This window comes from Mauremys reevesii, linkage group 10 (assembly GCF_016161935.1).
Source record: "Mauremys reevesii isolate NIE-2019 linkage group 10, ASM1616193v1, whole genome shotgun sequence".
Taxonomy (NCBI): domain Eukaryota; kingdom Metazoa; phylum Chordata; order Testudines; family Geoemydidae; genus Mauremys; species Mauremys reevesii.
The window spans coordinates 83165096-83183028 of NC_052632.1; the positions used below are offsets into that span (position 1 = coordinate 83165096).

General features: G+C 38.3%; 1 protein-coding gene across 5 annotated transcripts in view; it reads left to right on the forward strand.

Moving 5' to 3' along the window:
• Nucleotides 1-16967, forward strand: part of RBBP6 (RB binding protein 6, ubiquitin ligase) — a 39330-nt gene extending 22363 nt beyond the window's left edge. For 4 of the 5 annotated variants that reach the window (XM_039490664.1, XM_039490665.1, XM_039490666.1 and 1 more), the window contains 11 exons: nucleotides 766-905; nucleotides 2809-2981; nucleotides 3977-4080; nucleotides 4658-4962; nucleotides 6707-6806; nucleotides 6890-6968; nucleotides 7052-7109; nucleotides 8334-8699; nucleotides 9045-9146; nucleotides 10953-12701; nucleotides 14969-16967. In XM_039490664.1, coding sequence (XP_039346598.1) covers nucleotides 766-905; nucleotides 2809-2981; nucleotides 3977-4080; nucleotides 4658-4962; nucleotides 6707-6806; nucleotides 6890-6968; nucleotides 7052-7109; nucleotides 8334-8699; nucleotides 9045-9146; nucleotides 10953-12701; nucleotides 14969-16547 — 4755 coding nt within the window. In that variant the 3' untranslated portion in view covers nucleotides 16548-16967. The remainder of the gene's footprint in view (nucleotides 1-765; nucleotides 906-2808; nucleotides 2982-3976; nucleotides 4081-4657; nucleotides 4963-6706; nucleotides 6807-6889; nucleotides 6969-7051; nucleotides 7110-8333; nucleotides 8700-9044; nucleotides 9147-10952; nucleotides 12702-14968) is intronic. The other variant, XM_039490668.1, reaches the window with a different exon arrangement.
• The last annotated feature ends 966 nt before the right edge of the window (nucleotides 16968-17933 follow it).

Genomic DNA, 17933 nt, shown 5'->3' on the forward strand with positions numbered 1-17933 from the left:
TGTTTATCTATCTGATCTATTTTTAATAGTAGTAATTTTTAAAAGAAGGAGCAAAGGTTTAGTTATTTATATTCATGATAGTTAGCCTCTTCAGTGTGTGGAGTAAAATGAGTTTATAGAATGGATTTTAAAAACTGCAGGGAAGTGTTAAAAATCAAGGAAAATTTAGAAGAAATTTCTTCTAAAATATTTTAAGATTATCAATAAAGAAAAGGAGAGAAATTGTGGTGAAGGGGATATGTCCTGTACTTTCATATTGCAAGTTGTGGAATGCTTCATAATTACTTGAGACTTTTGTCACATCCTTCATATTTTAAATATAGATTTTGTATGAATAAATCAATTCACATTTGAATACTTTATCATTTTAATTGTACACGAGTGTAAAGAGGATGGATCTTTCTACCATTCTCTTCCTGTAGATTCAAATCTATGTGACATCTACTCTATAGCATAAATATTTTACAGCCACTATTACATGAATGGAGAGATTATCACTTTAGGCCTTAGTACTGCAAAGACCTGTGCTTGTGTTTGACTTCAAGCACAGGAGTTGTCCCATTGAGTTCAAAACAGCTGCCTGATTCTTTGCAGTGTCTTAGTCAGTTAAGGAATTGTATGTATTTATCATGCAGTCCTCATATTTGCAAAGGAAAAAAAATACAGTTTTTTTTTTTATCGCTTACATACACTTATGCATTCAGATTTCCTTTTAAACAGGTTCCATTTAAAGCTGAAATATATCTGGATTCTTTTTCTTAACAGGACAAAAATTTTGAGTCTGTTCCCAGGATTAAAAAGAGCACAGGAATTCCCAGGAGTTTCATGATGGAAGTGAAAGATCCCAATACAAAGGGTGCTATGCTTACAAACACAGGAAAATATGCAATACCAACTATTGATGCGTAAGTATTTAGTACTTCAGAGGTGGCCAAAGTATAACCAACAGAGACTGCATGTGCAAGTACTTAAATCAAAATGGAGCAACATAGGTTGGCATCTGTAATCTCCAGGGGCTCTAGTTCAGTATCAGAGTGGCTACAGTCTGCTCTGTATAATGCTAATGGGGTGCAACCTTGGCAAACTTGTCATTGTGGTCCTACCTGGGAAAATATTAGTACCACCTGAAGCTGGTCTAAATGTACTTTTAACCTTTTTCTTGTTGCATTTGTACATATACTTGTAACTTGCTATGCAGATATATGCACACAATACACAGGTGTGTGTCACCATGTGCAGGCACCCTCTCTGCCCCTCCGATTGTGTTCAGTTTGCTGTTGCAAGTAATCGACTTTGGCAGTAAAATGTTTAGAAAACCTTGACTGAAATATGCTGTGCTAATGTTTTAATATGTCATAAAGCATGCACATTAGTTCATAGAAATTATAGCTAAGACAGTGAATATTGGGCTATGTAAACATAGCAAAAGCCTAAAACATTTTGGGGTATGCACAGCAACAGCATCTGACCGTGTCCGTTTCCATTGCTGGCTAGAAAGCTTTGGCTTACAAATAAATCCTTCATTTGAGTATAATAGTAACAAGGTATTGAAAATGAATAGTTGGTCTTTGAATGAAAAACTTCTTAAAAGTGAACACTTTATAAAAATGCCCAACACTGAGATGGCAGCATTGTCTGCTGGCTAGATCAGGGAGTTGAGATTCTGTGCCCTTGACTTGGTGTGAATTGCACTAGTCACCTAAACCCTCTACCTCAGTTTCTCTGCTATAGGAGTGCTGATGATGTAGTTTTAAATAATATTTGCAGCTGTAGTTAAGCACTTTTTTAAATCTGATTTTCAGCTTATGCTACATATACTTCATAGGTTTCTTGCAGAACACTGAGCAGCTCTAGATGAAACTGCCAGTTTCAGCCAAGACACCAGAGGTTTTAAGATCAGAAGGTCTTTAGTGTTTTTTATGTAAACTTTTTAAGATGTACCAAAAAAAATGGTGGTAAATACCTACATGCCACTGGAAAACCTTGCTGATACTGAAGCTCTTCATATGTTTAAATCCAAAACTCCTTTGTGCAAAACACACTGCAAACTCAGGTCTAGTGGAAAAGCACTGGAAGCTCAGGAAATCTGAGTTCACCCTATTTGTTTTAACTCAGTAGAAAATGGTTATTCTCTGTAAGGTCCTACCTAATCCAACAAACACTTGTGCAGATGAGTAGCACCTTTTTTAAATAGTGCAGGCACTTCAGATACAAAAGATAGCATCCTCAATGAGAAGGAGGGAAGGATAAGGATTACAAAAGTACATCAGGTCAAATACTTGGGTTTATATGGATGTTTTGGTGGTGATGGCAGATGGCAGAATGTGGTTGCACTGTATGTAGTGTACATCAAAATTTGTCCAAAAAATAGAAGTAACTACTTGACCTGATAAAATCCCATTAAATACCAATATATATCAAATATTTTTATTTAATATTTTATGGTCGTTAGAAACCAAGAAAACATTGGTGTGATGTGTTGGGGGGGGGGGGATCTACGTAACCTTTAAATCTAGTTCATACTGTAATTTAAAAAAAGGTACCTGTTATACAGCTAAAACTCCACCTTTTCTAAATCTCAATTCATTTTTCCATCGTGTACCTCCTTATGTTGAAACAGTATCATGTTTGGTCTGTGCCAATTATGCAATAAATAATTACTTACCTGTTTAGAGATTAAATCTCTGCTGTGTAACAAATAATACTAAGTATATGGTTGAATTCTATTCATCAAGTGTTTTCTTAATTTATTAATTCTATTATAAAATCTGAAAATTTGATAGTCTTAAATTAAATTATTTCTTTCAGGGAGGCTTATGCTATAGGGAAGAAGGAAAAGCCCCCTTTCCTCCCGGAGGAACCATCCTCCTCCTCAGAAGAGGACGATCCTATTCCAGACGAATTGTTATGTCTAATCTGTAAAGATATAATGAATGATGCAGTTGTCATTCCCTGCTGTGGAAACAGTTATTGTGATGAATGTAAGTGCCATAGTCTGACATTAGTTAACTGAAATGCCAAATGATCGTGTAAAATGAACAGGAATCTGAATTAACAAAAATTGCTGTACTCCTCTTCATTCTGAAACATGGGTATCTATTAACCAGAAAATTCTTGCATTTTATCTTGGGGTAAAGGAAGAATGCTGGAGATAACTTTAGCTGGAACTCAGATTAGGGGAATTTTTTACATAGGGATGGAGAAACATAAGAAGTGAACGCTTGTATAATTATTTTTTTTATAGTCACTTATGTTGAACACACCTAGTTTGAATAAATGCTTTCTTAAGCCCTTCTTATCCTTTGTTCTGTCGTTTGATTTGGTAATAGTTGTCATCACTTTGCCATATAAATTGTTAGTATCCCAAATACAACACTGGCAATTAACTGGAGGCTCAAACAAGAGGAGAGAGAGACGATTGTTCAAACTCCTCTTTTAAAAGGACAGTTAGTTAAAAATATAATCTTAACCCAATTTACTAATGCTTTCTTAGAAATAAAATTTACCCATTAATCTAGAGGTTGATTACTTATTGTATCCCACTCCACTAGACAGTGAAAATAAACTAGTTAAGTCAGTGCATGACAATGAGTCAGTGAAACTAACTTTATCTTGTACTTTGTGATTTGCAAACACTAAACAATGTTTGTCTGAACAAGGTGGTGGTTTTTTTAAGGTGGAATTTTCAGAAAGCCATGGAAACAATTCTTTTCTTTTATGATCTGTAAATCTTTCTTTTTACAAAAAATATTTTTTGTAATCAACCTGTCATTTCTTTGTCTGTTATTAAGTCACTGTTTATTATTAGTGTGTGGTCACAGAATTTGTTTTAAAGTATAATACCCCATACTAGAACTCCTCAATAAGTCCCTGTTTAAATGTTTCCCCTGGACCCCAATTTTAGTTGTGTACAGGGATATGAGAGTAAAGTATGACCCAAATATTTGTTAGCTCAGGTACTTCTGTTTGTTCACAGGTATCAGAACATCGCTACTGGAATCAGAGGAACATACCTGCCCAACTTGTCATCAAACAGATGTTTCCCCTGATGCTTTAATTGCCAACAAATTCTTACGCCAGGTAACTTCACTTTACATATAATGTATGTAAGAAAAGCTCATATTATTTGTAAGTAGCTAAGAGGCAAGAAAATTCTACTTCATGGGTCCATCACCATAATTAAGACTGGTTGAGATTTGCATTTTCAAATCTGTTAATTGCTTATTTTGAAATTATCACTTTAAAAATACAGCTAGCAAATTCCTGATTTAGGAGATTAGAAAATTAGCTCGCTTCTAGATTTCAGCAAAAAACATTGACAGATATTTTCATAATTAAATATATATTTTGTCAAAAGGATGCTCGATTGTTGGTTTACACAAAAAGAAATCATGCTTCTAGTTTTCACTGTTGTGAAGAGAAGCTTGCAAATATGAAGACAGAATAAACGGATACAGCGCTGTTCGTGCATCTGAGGACAGCCTCATATGATAGCTCTGTAGGGAGTGATCTTCCTTTTTTACCTCAAAGCGGTTCTTAGCTCTGAAAACTAGAGATAATAGTTCAACCTTAACGCTTAGTGAAGGAAGTTTTTTTTTAGGGATCATAATGTACATATATCATAACTTTTATGTAACAATGATTTTTCTACCTCTAGGCTGTAAACAACTTCAAAAATGAAACTGGCTACACAAAAAGGCTCCGTAAGCAGATACAACCACCAAGACCGACAGTTCAGCGGAACCTGCAACCCGCAGTAAGGCCTCCAGTTTCCAGACAACAGGATCCTCTAATGATTCCAATCACTTCTTCACCTTCTCTAACATCGTCATTGACTCCTAGTCAGTCATCTGTGACGACTACTTTGCCAGTAAATCAGTCTTCTGCCACCGCATCTGCTGCTGATATCTCTGCAACAATGTCCATATCTCTTCACTCTGAAAAAACAGAAGGACCTTTTCAGTAAGTAAACTTGTAGTTTAACACAATTGAAAAAGAAATAAAACTGTATAATGCTGGTTTTCCACTTCCATTTACTTCTAATGCTTTATCTTGTTTGGTAGCTGTTTATATGTGCTTTAGTGATAGTTAACAGACAAACCTCTCCTTTCCAGCTCCAAGTACAGCCTTGGAGGTTCTCATTTATCATATTGTCTTTCACTTTCCCTGCTGTAACTTAACAGGTCATTCACCTTGTATTCTGCTAGGGTGGAATTCACAAACTTAATTTCCCCCCCTCCACTCCTCTTTGAAATCAGTGATGTGTTCTTTGACACATTATGTATATCCAACATATGAACACTTCATGACCTTGTGAGACCTTATCCTTTTAGTAGTGACTCCATGAGGTACTGGGAGAATGGTACTCAAGCATTTGTTTCTATAGACTTTTCTTATCTATTTGAGGCACACCAAGTCTTATTTCATTCATGTGTATCTGCTTCTTTGTAGAAGAATTAGTTATATTAGTCTGCTCTTTTGGGGATGTTCACAATTCTTTTAAATAAAGACTCAGTTTTGTGATATGTTGGTGACATGCATCACTCAAGAGCAGCCAGTTCCCCAGAAGCACTTATCTTGGTGACTATTTGGTCACTACTAAATCTCTCCCAGTGTAGGATTACTTTCTTATAGGAACTCTTCTCCCACTGTCTTTTCTGGGGGAACACTCTCTAAATTTAGCAGCAAACAGCGTCTGCTAAAGTTACCATTTTGCTACTTGATACATCAGTCTCTTCCAATTGGAAAGCATTCTTGACTCCTATTAGGTTTGCTTTTCTTACTACTGAGGAGACACTGTGCATTCTCTTAAACTACAAAAATGCATCTACAGGTAAAACTTACCATTTACATTCATCTCGCTCCTTCTGCTCAAGTTCTATCATCTACATCATACAGGGTTTGACCTAGCGGCAATGAAATACATAAATCAAAGCAACAGTGATGTATGTAGGTTTGAGGCATAGTGAGTTAGAGAGCATTAATTAGAAGCTATGTAAATTTAACTCTTCACACTGTAAATTTAAGGTCCAAAACAATTTCCCATGAAATTACATTAAAGTCTGCTTTAAAAAAATAAACTGTAGTTGAAGGCTCATGTCTCTAGCTCTGTGGTTTGAACCTAGAAGACAGTACCTCTGTCAAACAAAGTGTCAGCCTACCTATTAGAGAGACAGGGTGGGTGAGGTAATATCTTTTACTAGGCCAACTTCTGTTGGTGAGAGAGACGAGCTTTCAAGCTTACACACAGCTGCTCTTCAGGTCTGAGTATCCTAGCAAAATACAAGGATACAATACAAATACAGTATAGCATACCTATATCCTTAAACACCTGAGGGCCATATTTCAAAATGGTCTCATCCCAGCCACTAAATTTCTATTTGAAAGTATGTCTTTACTAAATTTTACACACCCTGGAACTGAGATTTGTATGTAAAAGTCTAAATGTACACAATCTAAAACTTGCATGTGAAAATATAGAGGCTACTCTGGAAAACTTGTGTTCCCTTCTGACCCTCTCCTTCAGTAAACTTGTACTTTACCTTTTTTACAGTCCTAAATCTGTTTTTATGCAACATGTTCTTCTTTGCAATAATTAAAAATAGTGCAGCTTTTTCTTATTTACCTCAGTCCTCTTTCTTTCAATAACTTAAAACACCATATTTGAATATCACAAATCTTGTGTCCTTTGTGTTTTTTTTCCCAGTGATGCTGATAGTGTTATACCTCCTGCTGCAATTGTGACAGCCTCCGAACATTCTAAAACTTCTTCCTCTCTATCGATTAGCACTGTGATGGAAGAGAAGGTAAATTTTACTTGAGCATATATAATGAGTTTTTTATGTTTTGAGAAAGCTTCTCTTCTGATTTTTCCCTCTTGATCCCTAAGGGCTACCAGGTTCCTGTACTAAGACAGCCAGCATTACAAGGCCAGTTGACTTCACAAGGACAGTCAATACCCACTACTGGTGAGTAACCGTAACTTTAGCCCTGTTCTTATAGAAATATTTCTTCAGTTTATCTGAAAAGAATTTTTTTTCCCCCCAAATAGGTCAGCCAATAAGAACCAATACGGTTCGCTCTGCAGGCAATAGGCCAGGCTGGGAACCGTAAGTATATTTGCAAAAAACATTTCACTTTGTAGTGCTTTTAAGCAGCTTGCTAATTTGTTAAATTTAACTGTGATTTGTTTATTGAACATATTTCACTGTAAACTACTTGTTACCTACGTATATGTAGACAGGTTTGGTGAATCTAAGCCAAATGGTAATTACCATGTTTATATGCTTTCATCTGAATTTGTTTTAACAAATTGGGACTGTAGATTTCCTTAGGATTACATAAAGGGAAATTTGAGTGTAATCTACAAGATATTGCAAAAAAATAAATCCACTTTCAAATAATAAATCATGTCAAAGATTTTAAAATCTCAAATATAATTTAAAAAAAATCAGGTGGAAAACTTCCCTCTTGATAGTTTGCAGAATAGGGCTGAAGGAATTGGCTTTATTTGAAGCCATTGGAAATCAGTTTCAGAGTTATAAGTTCTGCTTATTAAAGAATTTGGTTGATATTGTTTAAGATGACTAAATTATGCAAATAAAAAAAACACATAACATTTACTTTACAGCAATTTTGGGTTCTCTGACTCAGTGCTTTCAAATGGTGAAGCTGATCCCTTTCAATCCTATGTCATCATCCAGCTAATCGTTCTTTCTGGGATGTATATTCATTTATTTGATTGCTGTTGTGCTGTAAGCATACATAGCACTTTACAAAACACTTTTAAAAAAAAAAAATCCATACCACAAATATATTAAACTCTCAATCAATAAACAGGACAGCAGTTCAGGCACAAGAAAGTGCAGATGCATCATTGTGAGATCAACAACATAGGAGGACTCTAAGAAAGAAATTTAAAGAAGTTCAAGAGAAGATTAGTTAACATTTGTAGAGTGCATTGAAGATGAGAAGTGCTCAAGTGCAAAGTATTAAATGTATGAAAGATTGGCAGAGGAGCGGTGGGCATTTGGTACACACAAAGTGGGAGACTGTCGTAAGCATAGGGAGCATCTGTCCAAAATTGCAAAACTGAGAGTGAGGAAAGAAGATTGAGGGAGCAGTTGGGGGTGAGGATATGGAGGGGAGAGTCAGGAGCAAGAGGAGTATAGAATGAAATGAGCAGACATATAAGCAGGGTGGAGTTTAAGAGACTTAAATTGAGGACAAGGACAGGAAATGCCCTCAGATGGACACAAGCTTCCTTCACTTTCCTCTTTTAAAATAAGGGCAGAGTGTAACAAACAGTGACACGTGTTTTTGGGTTTCTTTAGAAGTTCAAATCGAGGACGCCCGCATAGTGAACGTACACAAAGGACTCAGGCCCCAACATTACCAGCATCAACACCTGTCTTTGTGACTGTGCCTCCACCTCCCCTGTTTCCTCCACCTCCCCATGCACTTCCTCTTCCACCGGGGGTACCTCCACCACAGTTTCCTCCTCAGTTTCCACCTGGTCAGCCTCCACCTGCTGGGTACAATGTCCCCCCACCAGGATACCCCCCAGCTCCTGCAAACATATCAACACCTTGGGTACCAACAGCAGTACCAACGGCTCATTCAAATACCATCCCAACGACACAAGCACCTCCTTTATCTAGGGAGGAATTTTACAGAGAGCAGCGGAGACTTAAAGAGGAGTAAGTATTTGGCTCTGAATGAAGTTGCATTATTTTTCATTATTCTATTTCAATAGCATATTGGACAGCAATTACACTAAAGTGCATCTGCTATAAGCAAAAGTGACATATAAAGCAAATTTTCCAATGTGCTTTGCATTACAAGGTAGTAAACCTACAAAACTAAAACAAGACAACTGTAATTCTAAAGTTTGCCATGAAATTCATATAGGAAATATTAGTTTTTCATAAAAATAGGATGTTCATTTTTTATTTGCATGCAATATAAATGTTTTAATATTATTTGTTTCTTGATGCCTTTTTTTATGTGTATATGTTCAAACTATCATAATTTTATTTTAACAGAGAAAAGAAAAAGTCCAAACTCGATGAGTTTACAAATGATTTTGCTAAAGAACTGATGGAATACAAGAAAATTCAAAAAGAACGCAGACGCTCATTTTCCAGGTAATTGTTTTACATGTCTGTAATGCAGAGCCAACTAATCTAGCAGAATTAAAAAGAGTTCCACTCCACCCCTCTTTCTTCAGAGGGATTAGCAATATGATACAAGTTTCATGGTTAGATCATTGGCAACATTTGGTCCTGATTGTAATTGACTGGAAATTTTTATAATCTTGCAGCAGTTTGACCCATCTGGAATTACGACTTAGTCCGGTTTGAGTGAGGGAGATCCCTATGCCTGCGGTGACATCCTTGTAGATTATGGCCTGGTTTACACTGCGGGGGGGGGGATCAATCTAAGTTGCGCAACTTCAGCTACGTGAATAACGTAGCTGTAGCTGAAGTCGATGTACTTAGATCTACTCACTGCAGTGTTTTAACTGCGGTGAGTCCACTGCTGACGCTCCCCTGTCGACTCCGCCTGCGCCTCTCGTGCCATTGGAGTACAGGAATTGACAGGAGAGCGCTCGGGGGTCAATTTATTGTGTCTAACTAGATGCGATGGATCAATCGCTGCCCGCCAATGCGGCAGGTAGTATAGACATACCATATCTCATCACAGGCGAAAAACTGAGTAGATGTGCTTACTGAATTCCCTACGTGACTCTGTAGGTGTTTCTTAGCAAAGTGTGAAAAGACTCCACTACTTCTGCCTGTGTGTCATCTAATCTATGGATACTTTGGAAGAGTTTAACTTCTAGGACTGCGTATCTGGTGCCTTTCACTAGCATTAAGTTCACTTTACTTCATTCAGCTTTTCTCAGGAATGAAAAAAAGTGTATTTGCTGTTGTATTTAATTTTTTGAAAACATTTATGTTAAATTATGGTTGAAGGGCTACTTCAAGGGGAACTGATGAAGATGTAGTGGCATGTTACATTAGGCATCTTTTTTAAAAGTTTCTGCCAGGAAAATATCATCAGCGTCCTGAAAGTCCTTAAAAGCTTCCCACCCTAATAGTACAGATCTGTTCTGCTACCTTGGTCTGAAAAATGCTTTAGTAATAACACCATACAAATCACAGTATTGGTAGTAACACTGAATCATTTGTAGTATTACCAAAAGTTACAAGTTGGAAGCTTTAAAAGCTTTTAAATGTGATTTTACTTGAAACAAGGTCACTGTTCTTAGGCTTTATCAATGTATTGCACTTATCTCCAGTGAGGAGTCCTAGCTGAAAGCATTAGTTAAATAATATCGTATGTCATGTTGCAGTACAGAATATTATGCACACTGTGCAAATTACCAAATAAGCAGTAAAGTTAAATTGTGACTGAGCTGGCATTTTAAGATTTAGCTTTGTCTTCAAGTTAATTCATGGTCTTCTAATGCCTGGTTCTGCACTTTAGCCATTAAGACTTACCCTTTTAGCATCCTGTTGCAACATAAATGATCTGTACAGCGGACTGATTTGCCAAGTAATGAAATATTTGTCTGTGCTTACACATACCAGTAGAGGCCACTATACACCACCTTAAATCAATGAACAAACATGGTAGTTAATATGGAAATGAGTGATTGGGCTAGACACTGGGCTTGTAGTCTTCCTGCACCAATTGTTATGCTAGCTGAATCAAAAGAACAACTTTTGCATGTCATGTGGAGAGAGACTGTTTTACACAACGGATTTACTTGTAAGAAGCTTGCAGTGGCATTATGACTGTTAACTGCCTACAGTGGTTTTGGTAACAAAATATAGAAAAGGGAAAAATATTTTTTTGGGAGGATGGGTTTGTTTGTTTTTTTTAAAGCAGAGTGAAGGGATTATTTTACATTAAAAGTGTTTTGTTGTTGGTTTTTTGTTTTTAAGGTCCAAGTCACCATATAGTGCTTCATCTTACTCTAGAAGTTCATATACGTACTCCAAGTCAAGATCAGGTTCATCCCGCTCCCGTTCCTACTCTCGATCCTTTAGTCGCTCACACTCTCGTTCATACTCACGATCACCTCCATACCCGAGAAGAGGCAGGGGGAAGAGTCGTAACTATCGTTCTAGGTCAAGGTCCCATGGATATCATCGTTCGAGATCAAGGTCACCTGCATATAGAAGATACCATTCACGATCAAGATCTCCAGTTTTTAGAGGCCAATCCCCCACTAAGCGGACTATACCTCAAGGAGAGGGCGAGAGAGAATATATTAACCGGTATAGAGAAGTTCCACCATATGACATGAAAGCATACTATGGCAGATCTGTTGATTTTAGAGATCCATTTGAAAAAGAAAGATACAGAGAATGGGAAAGAAACTATCGAGAGTGGTATGAAAAGTTTTACAAGGGCTATGCTGCTGGAGCTCAGCCTAGACCTCCAGTGAATAGAGAGAACTTTTCTCCAGACCGATTTGGTCCACCAGGATCCAGGCGAGAGAATTCCCCATATGCTCGGGGTCGTAGAGAGGATTTTGCTAGTGGCCAAAGCCATAGAAGTCGCAATATAGGTAGCAATTATCCAGAAAAGCCTTCAGGCCGAGAAAGCCACAACATTAAAGATCCTACAAAATCAAAGGAAAAGGAAGCTGAAAATCCATCAGGAGATGGCAAAGGAAATAAACATAAAAAGCATAGAAAGAGAAGGAAAGGGGAAGAGAGTGAAGGCTTTCCCAATGCTGAGTTGTTGGAAGGCTCGCGAAAACCCAGAGAGCCTGGTGGGGGGGAAGAAATTAAAACTGACTCACTGTTCATGCTCCCAAGTAGGGATGATGCTACACCTGTCAGAGATGAGCCTATGGAAGCAGATTCTATTGCTTTTAAACCAGTATCTGAAAAAGAGAAAAAAGAGAAAGATAAACCTAAAGTAAAAGTTGACAAGACAAAACGAAAAACAGAAGGAACTGCCACTACCAAGAAAGACAGTTTAGTAAAACCATCTAAAGCACCCCAAGAAAAAGCAGAGGCTGATCGTGAAAAGTCTCCTCGAACTGAGCCTCCTGTGAAAAAAGCAAAGGAGGAGTTGCCAAAGACAGACAGTACTAAATCGACGTCGTCTCAAAAGGATGAGAAGGCACTTGGCACACCACGGAAAGGTAACCCAAAAGTGACAAAAGAGCATCCAGAAACCAGACCAGCCAAGGACGAAAAAGTAAAGAAAGAGCATCCAAAAGAATCCAAGCCAGAAAAGCCATCAAGCAAGGAAGAGAAGTCAAAAAAACCAATGGAAAAAAGCAAACCTACTGATACAAAACCTGAAAAAAGAAAAAGAAAGGCAGAGGAAAAGGTAGAAAAGGAACATGAAACCACTTCATTAAAAACCTCTAAAGCAGAAGTTGCTGAAGTGAAACCATCACCAAAGGGAAAAACTGAGCCTGATAGTGAAAAAGCAGAGAGATCTCCTGAAAAGGACAAAGCTGCTTCTCTGATTGCCCCAGCAAAAAAGATTAAACTAAACCGAGAAACAGGCAAAAAGATTGTAAGTGGGGAAAATGTACCTCCTACAAAAGAACCTGCTGAGAAACCTGAGCCACCCAGCAGCAAAGTTAAACAAGAAAAAGTGAAAGGAAAAATGAGAAGAAAAGTAACAGCAGCTGATGGATCGAGTTCAACTCTTGTAGATTACACCAGGTACCTTCCGATTTCCTCTTTACTCATTTTGTCTCGCCTACTCACCATAAAATAAAATCTTTGAGTTGTCTAATGACAGGAACAACTAAATTGGTAGTAAAATGAGCATATGAATCACAATCAAGCAGTGTTAGTTTTATACCTCTCTAATCCAGCACTCCCTGGTCTGGTAACATCAGTGGTCCAGCATAGGCACCGACTCCATGGGTGCTTCTGGGCTGGAGCACCTACGGGGAAAAATTAGTGATTGCGGAGCATCCACTGGTGCCGAGCTCCCACTGCTGCCCCGCACCTCTTGCACGCTGGTGGCCCCACGCTCATCAACTACTACTACTCCCTCCCAGCGCTTCTGGAGTGCCACAAACAGCTGATTCGCACTATTCAAGCTCTGGGAAGGAGCGGGAGGACTTAGGGCCGGTGGCTGGGACCTGGGGCCGGCATTGGGCAGGGCCGGTGGCCAGGACCCTGGATGGCAGCGGGACCTCCATGCCGGGGGCCACAGTGGTCACAAAGCCTGGGGGTGCTGCAGCACCTCTACTTCCCGTTCCTGTGGAGACCCGCTGGCACTTTGCATTGACCTCCTGTAGTTCGGCATATTCTCTGGTCAAATCCCAAGGGTGCAACACTAGAGAGGTTCAACTTGTACAAACAATTGTAGTGTATGGGCTTGTCTATCAAAACATTTAGTTCACAGCAAGCTGGGCTCTGACTCTGCTGAGGCACATTAACAGTTTAATGTGCTTTGATCTAGTCCTCTTTGAAATGGAACTAGATCAAAGCACATTAATGAACTGTTAATGCACATCATCAGAGTCCACATGGACAATTAGGGCTTGTCTACACATAAACTGCTACTGTGGTGCACAGCTGCAGTGCTTCAGTGAAGATGTTACCTTCGCTGATGGGAAGGGTTCTCCCTTCGCAGTAAATACTCTGTCTCCCCAAGAGGGGTGGCTAGGTCGACGCGAGAATTCTCCCATTCACCTAGCACTGTTCTACACCCGGGGTTACGTCAGTTTAATAGCATTGCTCATGTGTGGATTTTCACACCCCTGAGCAATGTAGTTATGCCGACCTAATTTCCTCATGTAGACCAGGCCTTAGTCTGCGGCAGGCTCGTGTGGGGTAGATTCATACCCCAGATTGCTGTGAACTAATTGTTCCTGTAGACCAGGGGTAGGCAACCTATGGTACGCATGCCGCCTTCGGCACACAAGCTGATTTTCAGTGGCACTCTCACTGACCTGGTCCTGGCCAGCAGTCCGGGGCCTCTGCATTTTAATTCAACTTTAAATGAAGCTTCTTAAACATTTTTAAAAACCTTATTTACTTCACATACAACAATAGTTTAGTTATATATTATAGACTTACAGAAAGAGACCTTCTAAAAACTTGAAAATGTATTACTGGCATGCGAAAACTTAAATTGGAGTGAATAAATGAAGACTCGGCACACCACTTCTGAAAGGTTGCCGACCCCTGCTGTAGACAAGCCCTTAAATTACAATCTAATCTATTAAAAATCAAACTCATGTAAAACAGATTCTTTGACCTAAATCCTCGAATTCAGCCAAGTTCCACTCCATGCAGGACCCAGTTTGGGGGTGCAGAGGTACGCCACCTGATGCTGCGGCTGCTTCCTATCTATCACCCACTCATGTATAGTATTGCCCAACTGGCTGTGTGTACTATGCCTCGTTTATTGTGTGGACTGAGAAGAGCGTGTTGCTGCCCTTCCATCAGGTGTGGCTACTGCTAAAAGCAAGATAACAGACTCATCTAGGATGGGATTTTTTGGATTACTGTAACAGGCATTTTCAAAATAAATGTGATCTCTAGAAAAAAACTAACAGAAAGGTGGCATGGGTCCACTGGACAGATGAAAATTAGTCTCATTGGTTGCTGATCTCCCAGTTGAAGAGGTGAAGGAACTACCTTATTTGTCTAGTACTGGCGGAACTAGGACACAGGAATTATCAGACGAGATTTCCCAATCTGATAATCTAGTGCATAAACTAGTTAAATGCATAGTAGGGAGATACTATGTTAATTTATGGCTCATATTTTCTACCCTGTGGGATCATCCTCTTGCCCATTTTTATAATATGAATTTTTTTGGAAGGAATATTGAAGATTTAGACTTTAAATTGTGAAATTAAACAAAAACTTTATTTTGTTAATCAAAGTGATGTACCCTATAATCTGCTGTAACTGGATTTTAGGTCTTTATTAATGTATATATTTTTTTATTTTTCCTCCCACCTTAGCACTAGCTCTACTGGAGGCAGCCCTGTTAGAAAGTCTGAAGAAAAGCCAGATGCAAAACGAACAGTCATTAAGACCATGGAAGAGTATAATAATGATATAACAGCCCCTGCTGAAGATGTCATTATTATGATTCAGGTTCCTCAGTCAAAGTGGGATAAAGATGACTTTGAGTCTGAAGAGGAAGACGTTAAATCTACGCAAGCACCTTCAAATGTAGGAAAACCTGCCAGTGTTGTAAAAAATGTCAGTGCTAAGCCCACAAACCCTGTGAAACACAATGAAAAAGAAAATGAGCCTTTGGAAAAAACACAGAAAACTGCAAAAGAAGCAAATTATGAAAGCTCCCAGCATGAAGCAAAAAGTTCAAAAAATTCTGTGTCAAATGAAAAAGGGAAAACCAAAGACCGGGATCATTCTGTGTCAGACAAGGACACTTCTGAGAGAAGGAAGAGCAGTGTTCAACCAGAAAAAGGCCATTCAGAACGTGGGACTGAACAAGGAAACCTAAAAAACCTTTCTCAATCTTCCAAAGACAGCAGATCTTCAGATAAACATGATACTGGGCGTGGATCTTCTGCTAGAGATTTTACTCCTAACAGGGATAAAAAATCTGACTATGATAGCAGCAGGGATCATTCTAGTTTCAAGCGTAGAGATGAAAAGAATGAGTTAGCAAGGAGAAAAGACTCCCCTTCTCGAAATAGAGAGTCTGCATCAGGCCAGAAGAGTAAACCAAGAGATGAACGTACAGAATTGTCCAAAAAGGGAACTGTAGAGTCCAAAAGGAGCAGTTACAGCCCTCAGAGGGACCGAAGACAGTATGATCACAAAACAGCGTATGATTCCAAACGTTCATCTGATGAACACAAATCTCTAGATAGAAGTTCAGGTAAAGAGAGAGAGAAACACATATCAGAAACAAAGAGCAATAAAGACAGAGACATAAGTGGCAATAAATCATCTTACAAACATGGCTCACCGGATGCAAAAAATGAGAGAGAACATGCTGCTGGGCAGAGTGACAAGAGCACCATCAAACCTAAGCCTCAGTTAAGCCACTCCTCTCGACTCTCTTCTGACTTAACTAGAGAAACTGATGAGGCTGCATTTGTCCCAGACTACAATGAAAGTGACAGCGAGAGTAATGTGTCGACAAAAGATGAGGACTCTATAGGAAGAAATACTAGAGAACTGAAAGAAAAGGCAGGGGATAAATCTAAAGAGACTGCAGTTAAAGCAACGCTTGGCCAACCTGGCGTAAGTAGAAATCAGAGTCAAAGTAGTCCTAGTGTTAGCCGCAGCCGTAGTCAAAGCCCTTCTGAAAGTCAGACTCGAAGCCACAGCAGCAGTGCAAGCTCAGCAGAGAGTCAGGACAGCAAGAAAAAGAAAAAGAAAAAAGACAAAAAGAAACATAAGAAGCATAAAAAACACAAGAAACATAAGAAACACACTGGAAATGAATCTGAATTGGAGAAAAGCCAAAAACACAAACACAAGAAGAAAAAATCTAAGAAGAGCAAAGATAAAGAAAAAGAGAAAGAGAAGGATGACCAAAAAGTGAAATCTGTCGCTGTATAAAATGACAGATAAGAAAAATTGACTTAATTATTAAGTCATCTGTATTAAATTTTGTTATAATGTAAACAAATTCAAGCTTTGTAAATAATGACATGAAAGACCCTGTGCTGCACTTAAAATATTGCTGCTTGATTATTTGATTTTTACATCAGAGCTTTATAAAGTGAACATTTTGTACAGAATTGTGAGTTGTGACCATGTAACATGAAAGGTTTTGCTGAGGCATCTTATTTTTAACCACCGTTAATTAGTTTGGGTGGAGTTTACTGTACTGTGAATTTTCACATTTGAATTTTTTTTAATTGCCTGGCAGAAAGCGCTGATATCAGTTCTGAAATATCAGCAGAATGATTTGCAGAATACATTACAGCCCTGTTATGTCACTTTTTGATTACAATAAAAAGTTTTCAGTAAACTTTATTCAATGTGATGGAATTTGCAATAGTAGCTGAACATAAACAGGGTTTGGGTAAAAACAGCAGCAGACAAAAATGATAAATGAAAGCTTTTAGGCAGCCAAAATGTACTGAACGTAATATAACAGTTTTTTTAAAAAAAACAGTAGAACTTGAGGAAAGTTTTGAGCTGCGCTAGTAAAGGGTGGTGTTGCAAAAAAGAGCTTTTTTTATGTGCCCAGGTTATGCCAACTAGATGTTTTTATATTTAAAAAGGTATATTACCTGAATAAATAGCCACTATACGTAGCCGGTACTGACTTTTTAAAATGTCATATATATATATATATATATATGAAGCTGTCACATGTCAACATTGTTCCAATTTATGTTAATGAACCATTGCCACACTCTGGCAGATGTTTACAAATGTATTTTAGGAAACATGTCCTATATTCTGTATTTCCTTTTGTATCATTGCTGATCACCAAGATATTTGTCTTTAAAATAGAAGCTTTTGCTTTATAATGGGCTGTTTTATACTGTGATGACACAGTTCCCTGTATATCACCATGGAAGTGACTTATCGCTACCAGTGAAGTTTGGGGTTAATGAGGAAGAAGCCAATTAGAAAGGCAAGCTTTTTATATAAACATTTTTGAGTGATGAGAGGAAATACAGAAAAAGTGTAAAAGTAATGATTTTGATAATTTAAAGACCTACAGTGTCACTTTTTTAATTAAAGTGACAGCAGTGTTGTTCAACAGTTGGAAAGTTAACATGGTGAGAAGTATTTTTCACTGTGAATTAAGAGCCAAATCCTGATACCAGTTGAAGCTGACGGCAAAACCCCTTGACTTCAGTGGCTCTGGGATTTGACCTAAACTGAGTTCTGTTTGAAACTATTTAAATTAAAAGCGGCATTTCAGGGCTTCCTGCTTGTGGAGACTATTTTCTTCAAAAGTGGCGTTTGTGGTGGCAGCAGTTTGAC